The sequence below is a fragment of the Terrapene carolina genome, unplaced genomic scaffold, assembly GCF_002925995.2.
Source record: "Terrapene carolina triunguis isolate 2854851 unplaced genomic scaffold, T_m_triunguis-2.0 Scaffold833, whole genome shotgun sequence".
NCBI classification, from domain to species: Eukaryota; Metazoa; Chordata; order Testudines; family Emydidae; genus Terrapene; species Terrapene triunguis.
The window spans coordinates 385,549-400,983 of NW_020665184.1; the positions used below are offsets into that span (position 1 = coordinate 385,549).

The 15,435-nt window shown below is 63.7% G+C and overlaps 1 protein-coding gene across 1 annotated transcript in view; it reads left to right on the forward strand.

Annotated features, from left to right (window-relative positions):
* Nucleotides 1–11,623, forward strand: part of LOC112109578 (phospholipid phosphatase 3-like) — a 14,854-nt gene extending 3,231 nt beyond the window's left edge. The window contains exons 3-7 of the mRNA XM_026660669.2: nt 4,956–5,113; nt 5,778–6,058; nt 7,516–7,573; nt 9,176–9,352; nt 10,730–11,623. Of these exons, the coding sequence (XP_026516454.1) occupies nt 4,956–5,113; nt 5,778–6,058; nt 7,516–7,573; nt 9,176–9,352; nt 10,730–10,831 (776 nt within the window). The 3' untranslated portion in view covers nt 10,832–11,623. The remainder of the gene's footprint in view (nt 1–4,955; nt 5,114–5,777; nt 6,059–7,515; nt 7,574–9,175; nt 9,353–10,729) is intronic.
* Nucleotides 11,624–15,435: the final 3,812 nt, after the last annotated feature.

Genomic DNA, 15,435 nt, shown 5'->3' on the forward strand with positions numbered 1-15,435 from the left:
TGTGTGTGTGTGTGTGTGTGTGTGTGTGTGTGTGTGTGTGTGTGTGTAAAACCTGACATCAGTTCAGTTGACGCTGATTGCAAATGGAACCCATTGCAGAGAGGCCGTGCTGGGGTCAGTCTGTTTCCAAACCCATTTACAGACCCTATTTCAGTTCCGCTTCAGTCAAATCGTTCTTGCACGGACGTCGCGTGCCCTGGTAGCCAACCCCTCACCATCTGTAATGTACGTTGCCTCACAGCCCCTCTGCGTGGTAGGACCCCCTGGGGAAACTGAGGCACAGAGAGGCAAGTGACTTGCCCAAGCTCTGTGGCAGAGTTGGGAACTGAGCTCTCCCAGGTCCCGGCTAGCACACTGGGCCATCCTTCCTCTCTATGAACTCCCTGACCCGACTGCACTGATGGCTAGCCATTGGGCTCAGAGGGGCAGTTAGTGGGGTGAGCCAGGGGTGTATCCTGGCACGTTAGCAGAGCTGGGGGTGCCATGGGGGGGATCCGAGTCAGTTTGGCTTGGGGAGCAGCGAGAGATGCCGCATCAGCCCCGCCACTCTGAGGGCTGGGGGTCGCTGCTGGACTGGGGGAGCTCAGTGGCTGGGGGGGGCCTTCAGGTCTAAGGGGTTGGATCATGTTGGGGAGGGGGCAGGGTGGAGTGGGTCAGATCCTGGGGGAGAGGGAGGCTGGCGGAGTGGATCGTGAGGGTCGGAGTTGGAGAAGGGGTCGGATTGGTGGGGGGGGGGGGACTGGGAGGGGGGGGGGGGGGGGGGGGGATTAATAAAGTGTCACAGGTTGTGCCAGGTCATGACCCCCTTACCCCCGCCGGGGCTCTGCCCACATCCCAACCGTCCCCCAATGCCGGGGAGCACCCGTGCCATCATCCCAACCCATGGGGACCCCCCTGTCCGCTGCAGGATCCCAGTGCTTCCCTCCTTCCGCCAGCATAGCCCACCCCAGGATCGGGGCCCTGGTTTGGGCAGCTTCCAGTGCCCCCTGCCAGTACCTCCCCCCCCCTCGCCCCATGGCACCAGCTCGCGCTGCCTGCCAGGGGTCTGCGGGGGGGGGGGCTCCCCTCCTCTCTCCCGCTTTTCTCTTCCTCCTCCCGCCCTGGTTCCAGCCCGTCCCTGCCACCCTCCCTTCCCAGCCTTGAGTTCTTGGCCTCCGTTCAGGGCTGGCCGCGCCCTGCAGCTGTTGCCTGCTCCTCTCCCTAGGACGCTCCGTGCCCCTTGGCCTCTCCCGCCGCCAGTTCCACCTGCTTCCGCCCCTCGGTGTCCGGCCCCAGGAGCGCAGGGCCGGGCAGGCCGGTGCCTGCTGAACCTAACACGGAGTGGGGGAGAGTTTCTGGCCCTATACACCACCCCGGGGGCGAGGGGGTGCTGCAGGGGTATCCATGCCCAGCCCCTGCTGGTGTCAGGGCTGGCACACCCGTCCCGAGTGCAAAGGGTGCGAGTGCCTGCAGGCCTCGCACGCTCGTGCCCTGCAGGCCATGGGATCCGTTCACCAGAGCACTAGTCCCAAGAGCCCCCCTCCCCCACCCGTGCAGGATTGACCCACTGAGGCACAAGCCCCGGGAATCCCTCCCTCTCCCGCAGCACAGTAGGGTACCCCCTCTCGGGCCCTGTTCTCTCCCTCCCAGCCCGGCACCTGGGCCTGAACGGCAGGGAGCCCCTAGCCCCCGGCAGCCAGCCAGGGGGAGTGGGGGACGCCCGAACATGGACAAGAGAGGGACTATTAATAGCCCAGCCCGCTCCGAATAGCCGGGAAGTTTGGCGTGTCTGAGATGACTGGGGCGCCGCGGCTGGGCAGGGCTGGGTCAAGGGCAGGCTGGGGGCACCTGGCTGTCGTCGACAGAGCTGATGTAGACCAGGGCAAGAGACTGAGCGGGTGTCCCCCCCCCACCCTTTCACTGTCACAGTGGCGCTCCGCCCCCCCGGCACACAGGGCATCTTCCCCTGCTGTTCCAGCAGTGCCCCCCCCCGGTGGGAGAAGTGCCCCCAATGTCCTGGCAGCGCCCCCTGGTGGGCGAGAACGGTGCTCCCCCGCTCACCTGGCTGAATCACGCCCTCTGTGGGCGCAGACTCATGCCCCAGTAACACGTGCGCTGGCTAAGAAGCTGCCTTCGGCCAGTGGCCCGCAAGGAGATTGACGGCTTCGCACAAGCTGCCCCTCGGTGGATGTGATTGCACGCCTGCCCGCCCCTCTCGCACGGCGGTGTCCTGGCAACAAGAAGCTCCCCCACGCTCGGCTAGCCGAGCCCCCGTGCACACACGTTTGTGCCCCCCCTCCCCGGGGCTGGAGGCCCTGGCGCTCCCCCAAGGGGGCAGGGTAGCTGAAGGCGTGATGGGCGCATGCCCCTAAAGCCCCAGGCTGGTCTCTCGCCGCTGCGCAACCCTCCCCTCCCCCTCCCGCCCCCTGGATTTCAGGGTGTTTGGACTTTTCTTCTGTCCAAACCCCATGCGCCAATGAAGGGCACTGAATTACACCAGCTGGGGTCTGGCCCCAGTGGGTTGGGGCTCCCGGTCACGGCTGGCGTGTCCGGCACCGCTCTGGACGCGCTGCTGTCACTCCAGCCCTGGGCTCTCCGTACAAATACGTCCCTGCCCAGGGAGGTCACAGAGCAACCGAGTGAGGATGGAAACCTGGAGCTGGCTCAAGCCAGTCCCGGGGGTCTTGGTATCCGCACAGCGTGGGAGTCGCTGGGAGCTGGGTGGGGACCAGCCTTGGGCCAGGCCAGCCGTCCCCATGAGTCTCAGATCTTGGACATCAAAGCCGGGGGCGGCTCCTTCCTGCCCTGGGGCTGCAGAGCTGCTACTGGCGTGACTGTGTTCCTCTCGGAGAACGCCCCCTGCAGGCACCAGGGTGACATGCCCAGCCTTGGGGGGCTCCTGCCCCCAGCTGGCAGTGCCCCCTGGTGGACATTCCCAGCTCTGGCGTCCTCGCTTTCTCCCTGTCCGCCTTAAGGGTGGGAGCGCCCCCTGCTGGCCCCCCAGGAGAGCACACCCAGCCCTAGCCACTCACCCGTCGCGCGGTGCCCCCTGCTGGGAGGAGGGAGTCAAGCGCCCCCTCCTAGGTCCCAAAGTGCTCTGCAGGCATCGCCCTGGCCCTTGGCGGGCGGCCTGGCCCATCGGAAAGAGCGATCCTGAGAAAACTCGTTTGCCAAGCGAGACGGGAAGGGAGGGAACCTGGGAACCGAACGTGGAAACATCCTTCTCAGCCCCAAAAAGGAGCCCCGAGCCCCCTGGGAGGGTTATGCAGCCTCGTTGTCTCTTAAAGTGACAGCCCAGGCACTGCCTGTTAGGACGCCTGGGTCCCACCAGGGCTTGAATCCCACTGAACTGAAGCAGAAAGGGGAACCGTTTGCACTCCCTACCCCTCCCTACGTCAACCTCATTGGGATCTTCTTCCATCTCTTCACACTCCCGTCCCAGCCTGCTAGTGCCCAGGTTCATGCTCCCAGCTTCTGAGTGCACCAGGATCCTCGTGCCAGGGCACTAGTGCCAGGACATGCACACCCTGCTCACCAGGATCCTCGTGCCAGGGTGCTAGTGCCAGGACATGCACACCCTGCTCACCAGGATCCTCGTGCCAGGGTGCTAGTGCCAGGACATGCACACCCTGCTCACCAGGATCCTTGTGCCAGGGTGCTAGTGCCAGGACATGCACACCCTGCTCACCAGGATCCTAGTGCCAGGATTTGTAAGCCCAGCTCACCGGGATCCACACTCCTGAGGGCACTAGCACAGCGGTTCCCATGCCCCGCGTCTGATCACGCTGGTGTCCAAGCACCCGAGTGCCAGGCTTCCTGCTCCCAGCCTGGTGTGCAGCAGGACCCACCCGGCGGGATTCACACTTAAGTCCCCCAGCACGCTCGGATCCAGGCCCGTTGCCTGGTTTCACACTTGTAGCCCCCACGTGCGACAGGATCAGTGCACGGGAGCATCAGAGTCTCTGCTCCCACCTCACCAGGGTCTGTTCACCGCTGCCCAGACTGGTGCTTCCAGCCCCCAACGCTTCAGGGGTCTCTCTCGGGTGCAGGGTTCATGGTGGAGAGGAGACAAGCTGGGCCACGTGAGCATTTTTGTCTTCTAACGAGGGAGGGGGAATTTGGCTTTACTGCCCCTTTAAGAGCCAGGCACAGACGTGGCTTCTTGGAATCAGGAACTCACCCATCCTGGCTGGAGCTTTAAGGCCTAATCTCCCCCCTCCCCTCACCCCCCATCACTGGCTCCTGCCAGCAGCCCTAATGCAAAGCAGATTGCACCCCGTCCCAGCATCCAAGGGCTGCCCCTGCTGGGATCAGAGGGGAGATCTCCCCACTCTGCTCCCAGATCAGAGTTGGGGGGGGGCTGCCACCTGTTGGGGTCTGAGCCATGTGCCTTGCCTTGGGGTGGTGGAGGCAGGGAGGGGATGGGTGGTGATGGGGGGCGGTGAGGGAGGGGAGAGCCCCACCAAAGCAATGAGGCTGGTTCCTGGGGGTGGGGTATCAGGAGAGGGGGGGCTGTCACAACCCAGTCATGGGGGGGCGCAGCAGGATGGAGGGGGGTGAGTCATGGACCAGACCTGAGGGGGAGCAGGATATTGTGCGTGGGGGTGGGGTGGGCTGGTCCCTGGGGGGGGGGTGGAGGCAGTGGGATGGGGGTTGGATGGTATGACATGATGCCTGGGGGAAGGGCAGTGGGATTTGGGGGGTCACAGAGTGATCTTGGGTGGGAGAGGTGTCAGTATTGGGGAGTTGTTGCAGGGTGGGGGCAGGATGTCATGAGCTGGTGCCCGGGGACGGGAGAGGCAGTGAGATTGCTGGGGGAGAAGGGAGGACAGTCCCTGGGGGGGGCAGTCAGATTGGGGTGTCCTGAGCCAGTCCCTGTGGCGGAAGCTCGTGGGATTGGGGCGGGGGGGGCTCACAGCTGCCCCTGGGGCTGGGTTAGCCCCTGCTCAGCGCCCCGCTCTCTCTTCCTGCTGCAGCCTCCGTCCCGTTCTTGGTCTGTGAGGTTGGCCTGGTCCCCCCCATGCGCCGCGGCTTCTACTGCAACGACAGCAGCATCCGCTACCCGCTCAAGCGGGCGGAGACGGTCAGCGACACGGTGCTGATCTCGGTGGGGATCCTCATCACCTCCGTCTCGGTGAGTCGCTGCGAGAGGAGAGCGCCCCCTGCAGAGCCCCCTGCAGCACAGCGCCCCCTAGCGCTGCACTGGGGCCAGCACTGCCTGCCAGGAGAGAGCGCCCCCTGATGAGCCCTCCGCCCGCCCCCTGCAGCACAGCGCCCCCTAGCGCCGCACTGGGGCCAGCACTGCCTGCCAGGGGTGAGCGCCCCCTGCTGATCCCCCTGCGACATTCCCTGCAGGGTGTCAGGGGCTGGGTATGAGAGGCTGGAGGTGGCAGAGGGGTGGGCTCTGGGTAGCTCACGCCCATGTGCCCCTTACAAAATGCTAGCCATGCCCCTCAGCGCAGAGCACCTGTTTCCAACCCTTCCTCTGAAGCATCAGCCATTGGCCAAGGAGACAGGATCCCAGCCTGGGCACAATCCGCTGCCGCTGAACCCCACCTCCAGCAGGCTGCTTGCCCTGTGGAACTCCCTGCTGCAGGGTGTGGGGCAGGATAGGAGGGGTGAGGGGGGGCAGGGAATTGAGTCCTGCTGGTCTGGAAAGTGCATAGGGAGCCCCCCCCCCCAGCTTCCCACAGCCCTGGGGGCTGGTCCGTGTCCCAACACATGGAGCGGGGATCTGGCTGGGACGGCTGCCCGTCTCAAGCTGCCATCCCCCGGTGCTTCCCCGTCTTGCCATGCAGATCGCCCTGGGCGAGAGCTACCGCATCCACTCCCTGCGCCTGGGCTCCCGCTCCTTCGTCCCCAACCCCTACGTGGCCGTCCTCTACAAGGAGATCGGCGCCTTCCTCTTCGGCTGCACCGTGGGCCAGTCCCTCACCAACATGGCCAAGATCACCGTCGGCCGCCTCCGCCCCCACTTCCTGGCCGTCTGCCGGCCGGACCTCGCTCTCCTCAACTGCTCCCGGGGCTACGTGGAGGAGTACGCCTGCACTGCGGGGCCGTCGCAGGAGAAGGAAGCCAGGTGAGCTCCCGGCGGCACTGTCCCTTTAAGGCGGGGTGGGGGGTTGAGGTAAAGGAAGGGTCCCCCTCTAGTGGAGCCAGCTGCAGAGTGCAGGCCTAGATTTGGGGGGGAGTCCCCCTGGTGGTGACACCTGGCCTTACAGACTCGGGCTGTCTGTGTCCAGCAGCCTGGCCTAAAAAAAATCCCCGATAGATTTCCCACAGAGCCATCTCGGCTCTTCCCGCTGAGACCAGTGTGAAGTGATGGGGGGGCCAGGGGGAGTTCTGACATTAGACTGCTCCTTGCCTCAGTGTCATGCTCCCCCCCCCACCGTGCCCTGTCCCCCTGTATCTGGGGGGAGGTCCCCATGGAGAGTGTCGGGGGGATCACTTGCCCCTCCCCAGTGTCCAGGAGTGGGTCCCTTACACAGCTTCGGGGTTACCGCACCTCTGAGCCAGGCCAGGTTTGAACCGGTGTCTGCTCAGGGGATGCCCTCTTAGGCCTCGGCTCTCCAGCCCTATCCCTGCCCCCCCGGAGATCTAGGCTTGTAGCCCCTCTGTAATTCCCTGCCGTTCGCCCGGCCGCCCGCCTGCACTTCTGCTCTTTCCCGGGGGCTAGGCCGGTTCTTCTTGGGCCAGAAGCGTTGCAGAGAAAACTCGGCGTAAACCAGCCAAGCGCCACCTCCTGAGACCGAAACCTCTGGGGCCCTCCTGCTTCTAGTGCTCTAGTGACCCCCATTTGCACGCCCTGTGCGTGTCTCTGACTTCCTCCGTTCCCAGGTGAAAGACTTGTCGGGGTTCCCAAGCCAACTTATCCCCCACCGAGAACAAATGTCATCCCTTCCCCCACCTCACTGCTGGGCGACCATGCAGTGTATCAGGGAAACTGAGGCACACACAGGCTTCAGAACAAATATGACCAAAAATTCCCACTTCGGCACGCCGCCAACTTCCACCTGGGGGTGCAGTAGGTGCCCACGTCCTTCAGACTCTTTGGCAGGGTGCGACCTCTTGGTTAAAGGTCAAAGGGAAGGGTTCCCAGCTACTTCATGCTGGCCCTTTATACCACCAGCCCCCGGGCGTCTGGACCCCGGTCCGACCCAGTCTGCAGTAATTGCCCCCGCTGAGTTTAGTTCCTGGAGGGAGCTTGGCACCGTGCCGCCAGGGGGGCAGGACGCGGCCCATGGCTCGCCCCGAAGCTCCAAGATATTGTGGGTGTCTGTAATACCCGGAGGGGTCCCATGGAGGCTGCCCTGCCCCAATGTCTGGAGTTGTGGGGCTGGCTCCCCGTGGAGACTGCCCCCGCCCTGCTGGACAACCCCACGCCCTGGGCAGCAGCTTTGGACCCCCCGGCCTTGCCCGCCTGGCCCTGGATGGGATCTAAGGCAGGCAAAGGGGTTGCTGGCGGGATCCCTCTGCACCCCTGGTGACTGGCGGTGCCGCCAGCTATAACCCTGGCCTTTATTTGCCCCCTTCTAGGAAGTCCTTCTACTCCGGCCACGCCTCCTTCGCCATGTACAGCATGACATACCTGGTGGTAAGCGCCCCCGCCCGGCCCCACAGACCTTAAACAGTGCACGGGCCTGATCTGATCATCCTAGAACCTCCCCCGGCAACCCTGGCCCCATCCCTCGTGGGTCACGCCGGAACGCCCTGGGGCGGGGGGTCCCCTGGCCAGTGGAGCCCTGTGCAGAGGTCACTGGAGGGGGGGGCAGGGGGAGATCTCCCCACAGAGCCAGGCTGGGGGAAGTCACTGGGGGAGATCTCCCCGCAGAGCCAGGCCGGGGGAGGTCACTGGGGGGGCAGGGGGAGATCTCCCCGCAGAGCCAGGCCGGGGGAGGTCGCTGGGGGGGCAGGTGGAGATCTCCCCGCGGAGCCAGGCTGGGGGAGGTCACTGCGTGCATGGTGGGATGACCCTGAAGGAGCAGCTGGGCCTGGCAGCCCCTCTTAGCCAGCAACCCCTGTCCAGGGTCCCACCCCGAGCCGGAGTGAGACCTCGGCAGGGAGTGGAGCCATGTGCCTGGAATAACCCAGCAGAGGGTCCCTCCGTGCCAGGCACTTCCTGCCAGAGTGGCAGTTGTCGGTGTGGGAGCCGGAGGGTTCCGCACAGAGCCCACTGAGGGCCAGGACGCCTGGGTTCTATTCCTGACGCTTGGAGGGGTATGGCTCCTTGGGGGTTAGAGCAAGGAGGCGCTGGGAGTCAGGACTCCCGGGTTCTCTCCCCAGCTGTGGGAAGAGAGTGGGGTCTAGTGGTTAGAGCACAGGGACCTGGGTATTGGGATGCCTGGGTTCTCTGGCTCTGAGAGTGGGGTGGGGCGAGCAGAGCCCCCTCCAGTGGCTGATGGCAGAAGAATAGTTCTTTGCCGCACGTGCCTACAGAGGCTTATCCGGCACCTGAGGTGCAGCCAATGTCTGGCTGCCCCGGCTCCTGTCTCCTGGCTGGCCCAGGCTGACCTAGGCTGGAGGGTAGTGCGGTCCGATGGGTGAGGGGAAAGTCCTGACTCCCAGCCCCCCTGCTCTAACCACTAGACCCCACTCCCCGGAGCTGGAGATAGACCCCAGGAGTCCTGACCCTGCTCTCGGCACCTGTCCCACCCACTCCCCTCCTTTCCTCCACCCCCCCGCACCCGACCGATCTCCCCCCTCATCAAAGTGGGTCAGTTTCCCACTGCCGCCACCGCACTCGAATGGCCCCTTCCCCCGCCCCGGATGCCTGGGTCCGTGTGGCTAGCGATGGAGAAGGGCCCATTGTTCCCTTGGGGAGCGGCACAAACAGGTCCTTTATGCGTCCCCGGCTGACGGGCCTGAATGGGGGGGGCCTGGGAACGTGTCTCGGGCGGGGGCAGCGGTGACGCCACCGACTAGGACTGTGGGTAGCCCCCCAGCTCAGATGCCCTTTATTCTTCTTGCTGTGCTGGGCTGGGGGAGGGGATGGGGGGGAGCAGCATTTGGGGGCAGCAGGGTTTGGGGGTGGGGCGTGAGGGGTGGGGCATGGGGTGTAGGGGGCAGGAATCGGAGCGCAAGGGGGGAGCTGGTAGGGTTTTGAGGTGGGAGCAGCAGCGTTTGGGGGGAGTGGGGACCAGGAGCAGCGCCCTCCCCCAATGCTCACCACCCCCCTTCTCCCCCTCCCGCCCCCCAGTTCTACCTGCAGGCGCGGTTAACCTGGCGGGGCGCCCGTCTGCTACGCCCCCTGCTGCAGTTCGTCCTGCTGCTGCTGGCGCTCTACACCGGCCTCACCCGCATCTCGGACTACTGGCACCACCCCTCGGACGTGGCCGTGGGCTTCCTGCAGGGGGCGCTCATCGCCTACTGGGTGGTAAGTGTGAGCCCCTGTCTGGCTGGCTGTCCCCCCACCAGCCGGCCAGCCGTCCCCCTGTCCAGGACGGATCAGTGCCTGGACCCCTCTAGGTCACCAGCTCGACTCTGGCCCGGCTCCCGGAAGTGTGAGGAGTGTGTCTGGTTTCTTAAACCGTTGGGGTCCATGTCCCAGCCCACCCCACGCTCCGTCCATGAGCCCGGCTGGGAGCCAGGACTCCTGGGTTCGTTCCCCAGCTCCGGGGTCTAGTGGGTTAAAGCGGGTGAGGGGACCGGGGTTCTGGAAGCCAGGACTCCTGGGTTCTATTCTTAGCTCTGGCAGAGGGAGTGGAGTGTAGGAGTGGAGTCTAGGATTTAGAGCAGGGTGGGCTGGGAGCCAGGACTCCTGGGATCTATTCCCAGCTCTGGGAGGGGAGGGGAGTCTAGTGGTTAGAGTTGGGGTGGGGCGCTGGGAGTCAGGACTCCTGGGTTCTATTCCCAGCTCTGGGAGGGGAGTGGGGTCTAGTGGTTAGAGCAGGGGGCGCTGGGAGTCAGGACACCTGGGTTCTCTCCCCAGCTCTGGGAGGGGAGTGGGGTCTAGTGGTTAGAGCGGGGGGGGGGGCTGGGAGTCAGGACTCCTGGCTCTGCTGCTGGCTCGTCTGACCTTGGGCCAGTCCCTTTCCCTCTCTACGGGGGCCGCAGCGGTGGAGGGAACGTGTGGAGAATGCTCTGACCTCCTTGGGTGGCAGGCGCTGGAGCCAGGGCCGGGATTCTCCCCCGTGTTCTCCCCACGCCCGGCCTTGAGGGGTGGGGGCTGTGCAACCAGCCAGGAGCTGAGGGGCCGAAACGCCGTCGCTCCCAGGGCCGGAGCTGTGGGCTGCCAGGAAACAGCACAGGAAACGCCTCCTGCTTCAGCATTAGAACAGGCAACAGGGAGGAAATCTTCCCTCATCACAGGGCTCCTGGCCAACCTCCCCTCCCCTTCCCTGGGGACCCAGCGGCCCAGCTCCCTCCCCACAACCCCTGGGGGTCTTTAGCACAGCACAGCCCCAGCAGGAGGTGTGAACTCCCTTGGACTCATGTGGAAACTGAAGCACCGAGGGGGGAAGCGGCCTGGGTCAGGACTCCTGGGTTCTATCCCCAGCTCTGGGAGTGGGAGGGGATGGGTTAGAGCTGGGGGGTCCTATTCTTGCCTTACGTACTGATTCACCCTATAGCCTGGGCCTATGGCTAAACTAGAGCCTGCCTCAGTTTCCCCTCCAGCTGTGGAATAAACCCCCGCCCCGAGAGCGGGGTGGGGGGCAGGGTCATGTCAGTGCAATTAGCTCTCCCCCGCCCCCCTCCTTTTAGGTATCTCCTGCCTCACACCCCATTTTTCTCTCTCCCCTCCTCCTTCCAGGCCTTCCACATCTCAGGCATGTTCCGCCACAAGGCCCCAGCCTCCCGCCTGCCCCCGCTTTGCCCCGATAGCCCGGACTCCAGCGGCCACACCAACTGCTAGGCGTCGTGCCGGAACGGGGGGCTAGAGGGATCACCCTGCTGGGACCAGCACCCAGCAGGCCCCCGCACGGCGGAGGGAGAGCCAGCCCCGCTTTCTGCTCCTCCACAGAGCACGTGGCCCCATGTGCTTCCTCTCCGGCAGGGCTGGGCCTTTCCTGTGTTGCTCTGGTCGCCGCCGGCTGTTTTCCAAGCACTTTAATTTCCTCTTGGATGCCTGCCCTGGGTCAGGTCGTCGCCACCTCCCGAAAGGCTTCCTGTTGGGCGGGGTTCTCCTCTGTCCGTCGCAGGAAATCCTGCCTTCCTCTGGCTAGGGCATGGCAGGAAGTCTCACTTTCTTCTAACATGGATATTGCAGACGCATCGCAGGAAGTCCCACCTTCCTCTGGCAAGGGCATGGCAGGAAATCCCGCCTTCCTCTAGTAGGGACATCACAGGAACGCTGCAGGAAGTCCCGCCTTCCTTTGACATGGGCATTACAGGAAGTCCCACCTCTCCCCTCACCGCCCCCACACGCATTGGGATTTCTCAGCTCACGGAAGGATTATGACGACGATTTGCATGATACTGTTTGGCCACCTTCCCGGACTCTGCTACCTGCTCCTCCCATGAAATGGCCCCTCCCTCCCCTCTCCGCTGCTGGGGAGGAGGGCTGTGATTGGTGGACAGGGGGATGAGGAGCACAGGGAGAGCGGCAGGTGGTCGAACATGAAGGATGAACCACAGGCTGCTGGGCCATAGGAGTGGGGTCCACAGGGACGGCTCAGGGGGGGCTCATCCGTGCCACGAGTGGCTCCCGTTCTCAGACGCTTCCAGGGGCCCCTCCCCCGGGGGGGGGCTGGACTGTGCCTCTCGCCCCCCCATGCCCAGCTGGCCCTGATAATGTGAATGGTATTTTTGTAATAAATGGTACAGACAATCGCCTGGGCTGGCTCTGGGCTGGGGCTGGCTCTGGTGTGGGGAGCGTGGGTCGGTCCCGGGGGCTTCAGGCAAGGGGCTTTCATCCTCTCTGCAAGGCTGCCCTCCAAGGCTCAGGCGGGAGATCGGGGGAGGGGGGTGAAGGAGGGGGCTGTCGGGGGGGGTTGTTGGGGGACGGAGGGGCTGTGAGCCCAGAGCTGAACCGTGGTGGCGGAGGGGCTGTTTCCTAGCTCACGCAGGAGCCGCCTGGCCGCTCTGTCCTGGCAGACGATCCTTCCCCACATTCCTCCCGGCTGATAACGCTTCTTCCAGCTGCGTCCTGGGGCTGCGTCCTTGTGCGCTGGGATTGGGATGGGGGGAGGGAAACTATCCCATCCCTGCCCCCCCCCCGACACTTTTAACTAATAGGGGCTATTGTTTTATTCTCCTGTCCACCGTACAATCAGCTGGTTGGAGGATCCAGGGCTGGGCTAGCAGGGGACTGTGGGCTGGGACTGAGGGGCACCAGCAAAGCTTGGGGGGGGGGGAGAACCTAGGGGGCTAGGATAGTGGGGGGGCTGCAGGTTGGGACTGAGGGACACTGGCGGAGCTGGGGGGATCCCGGGGCGGTGGGTCGGGATTGAGAGGCACTGGTGGGGCAGATGCACAGCAGAGGGGTGGGAGGTGGGATCCAGTAGCACCCTCTGGCTGACGGTCCCAACCCCAGAGAAAGCCACGGCTTCGTTCTCCCGCTAGGGAAGTGGCTCCGTCGCTCCGCCTGGCCCCGTCCTGTCCGAGTGGCTCTGGACACTGCGGTAGGCCTGGCGCTGGGAGGCATTCCACGCAAGTCCTTGACCCTGGGAGCGGGGCTGCGATGGGGGAGCCGGCCCTGCAGCTGGGCCCTGGGGGGGCTGGGCCGATGGGGTTGGGGGCCAGCAGGAGGGCCTGGCCTAGATGAGCTCGCCAGCTGGGCACAGGAGAGGGGAGGATCAGGCCCAAGGCATGCCCACAGGCAGCTACTGCAGCCCGGCTGGCCCTGGATGTGGCACCAGCAAGGCCCGTGTGACTGGAGCCTGTAAGCTAAGGAGACCCAAAAAGGCCAACAGTGCCCCTACTCAGGGGGGTGGGGGATCTTAGTGCTAGCCCCCATGCCCTAGGGGGTGCTGTGGGGCAGGGACAGGAATGGTGGCTCCATAGGGAACACTCTGGGCAGTGGTGCTGTGTGGCTGTTAACCAGCTGCCAGGCCTCACCCCAGAGCTGGCTGCATCTCAGAGCTGGGCCAAGCAGTCCCTGCATAGTTCATCAAGTGTTTTGGCCTTTTGAGGAATTCAGGATTGGTATCAGCAGGCCCAATAAAGAAATCCCCAGGGGGAATCCAGGCAGGCCCCCGTCTGTCTCCTGCCTCCGACTTTCACAACAGCCTCTTGGGGGAGGGCTGCGAGTTCCTTTCAAAGCTGCCATGAATGACTCCTTTATACCCCAGTGGGAACAGGGGCTGTGTGACTCCCAGCGCTAGGCTCAGGGGAACAATAGCGGGAACCATATCTGCTCCTTCGGAGCCCCAGGGCAGACGGAGTAACCAAGCAAAGCCGCACGACCAGCCCTGGAGATAAGGGATAATGAGCCGGTTTTACACCAGGGGGAAACTGAGGTACAGGGAGAGGCCGTGACCTGACCAAAGTCACACAGTAGGGCACTGAACAAAGTCTTGACTGTCTCTTGCTCTAAGCACTAATCCCCACTCCTTACCCCAGAGCTGGCGATAGAACCCAGGAGTCCTGACTCCCGGTCTCCCCTGCTCCAATCACTAGACCACATGGCCCATTCTGTGATCCCACACTGTGGCTCCTAGCGTTTCTGGCAGTCCCTGGATGCATGTGGAAGAGGGAGTCAGTCTGGCTCCCCTGGAGGGGGGAGACAGACACTCACTCACTCACTCAACCTCACTGTATCAGGCAAACCATGGCTGTGGCTTCCCCATGGATCCAGCAGGTTTATGAGCAGGAGGGAAGATGGTTGCTAAGAGCTGCTATGGAGACATGGGTTCTAATCCCACTACTGCCACCATGTTGCCAGCAGCTTCAATCAAGAAGCCCCTGGCAGGGTAAGAAGCACCAGACCTGACCTGACTGACTTATGAAGAATTTGGCTTTGGAGCAAACTCCTCCACTGCTTGCCACTACCCCTGCCCCATAAGAACATGCATCAAACACCACGGCATGTCTTCAAGGACAGACCACTTGCTCGCACGCTAAGAACTTGGAAGACAATGTGCAGTGATGCCCCTTCCTGCCCCGCCCAGGGCTCCCACTGTAACAACAGAAACGCTCCAGTAACGACAGTCAGAATTAGAAATGTGGCCTTTGCGAAGGGAAAATGGGATCCTGCCCCCTCGCCCTTCCCCCAGGCTAGCAGCCAGCTCTGGATGGGTTCCTGGACAGGGGTGGGAGTAAAACGGCCCAGCACTCTGGACCCCAAACCGATGCAATTGACGTGAGTTCCCCCTTGGGGATATATCCAGGGTGGAAAGAGTCCTGATACCTCCCGCTCGGCCCAAGATAAACAGCGGCCACGGGGACTGACCCAATTCTGGCAGATGCAGTGAATGGGAGGGAGCTTTGTACCAGCCAACAGCTGGGGAACAGAGAGGGAGGGGAAGGCCCGCGGTTCCAGCTGTCCTTAACGAGGTCCAGCTGTTAGCATGGGGCTCATCAGCTGGGAGAAAAGGGAAGGGGGGAAGCGCCCATGGTGCGGAGCTCGGAGACGTGCCCAGCCATGTGCTGCCATGTGGTTGTGCCAGGTGTTTTCAAGCTAATATTTGAGGAGCGAGGGAACAGGTACAAAGCAGGGCTGGGTGGTTGGATCGATTCCCTCAGCAGGGCACAGCCCCTCGCCCTCAAGGCTGGCCAGGGGCACCCCAGGCCCTCGGAAAGGGGCACGTTAATAGACCAGGGTGGCTCGGTACCAAATACCACCTGGGGCACAGGGGCAAAGGCCTGCGAGGAAGGCACTGGACTAGGAGTCAGGCTGCCTGGGTTTTAGCACCAGCTCTGGGAGGGGAGTGGGGTCTAGCGGGTGGAGCAGGGAGGGGCTGGGAGCCAGGACTCCTGGGTTCTAGCCCCAGTTCTGGGAGGGGAGTGGGGTCTAGTGGTTAGAGCAGGGAAGGGCTGAATGGTGTTGTGACCATCAATCCCATCACTCACCTGACTTGTGCCTTTAGGGCCCTGGGTTATGACCTCCCCCAACCCCCCCAGTTTACCAGCTCCTGGCCTGACTCCCACATGCAGCAGATGGCTGAGTTGGCCCAGCCCTCCCTGCTCTACCAGAATCCTGCCCGGGCTTGTCCTGGGAGAAAGGAACCAACCTGCAAACGGCTGAGGGCGGAGGTTTGAGAATGGAGCCCTGGCAGCAGCCCCCGGTGGGGCTCAGAGCGGGGAGAGGGCGGGTAAAAGTCCTGCAATGGGATTGGAGCTGGGGGCAGAGGTTGTGTCTCCACTGCCCCCTGCTGGCTAGGGTATGGGGGGGCACATGTCTGCCTGCAGTTTTGTGTGTGTGCGCCCCCCCGTGCTGGTGTGTGCGTGCGTTCACCATATGCGGCCGTCCCCGGCGTACTTGTGCGCCCAGCCCCAGGGCAGCTGCTGCGATGGGCTGGATATTAATTTCCTGCTTGTTTTTCCCATTGTGTAACTCACTGGCTCTGAACAGAAACA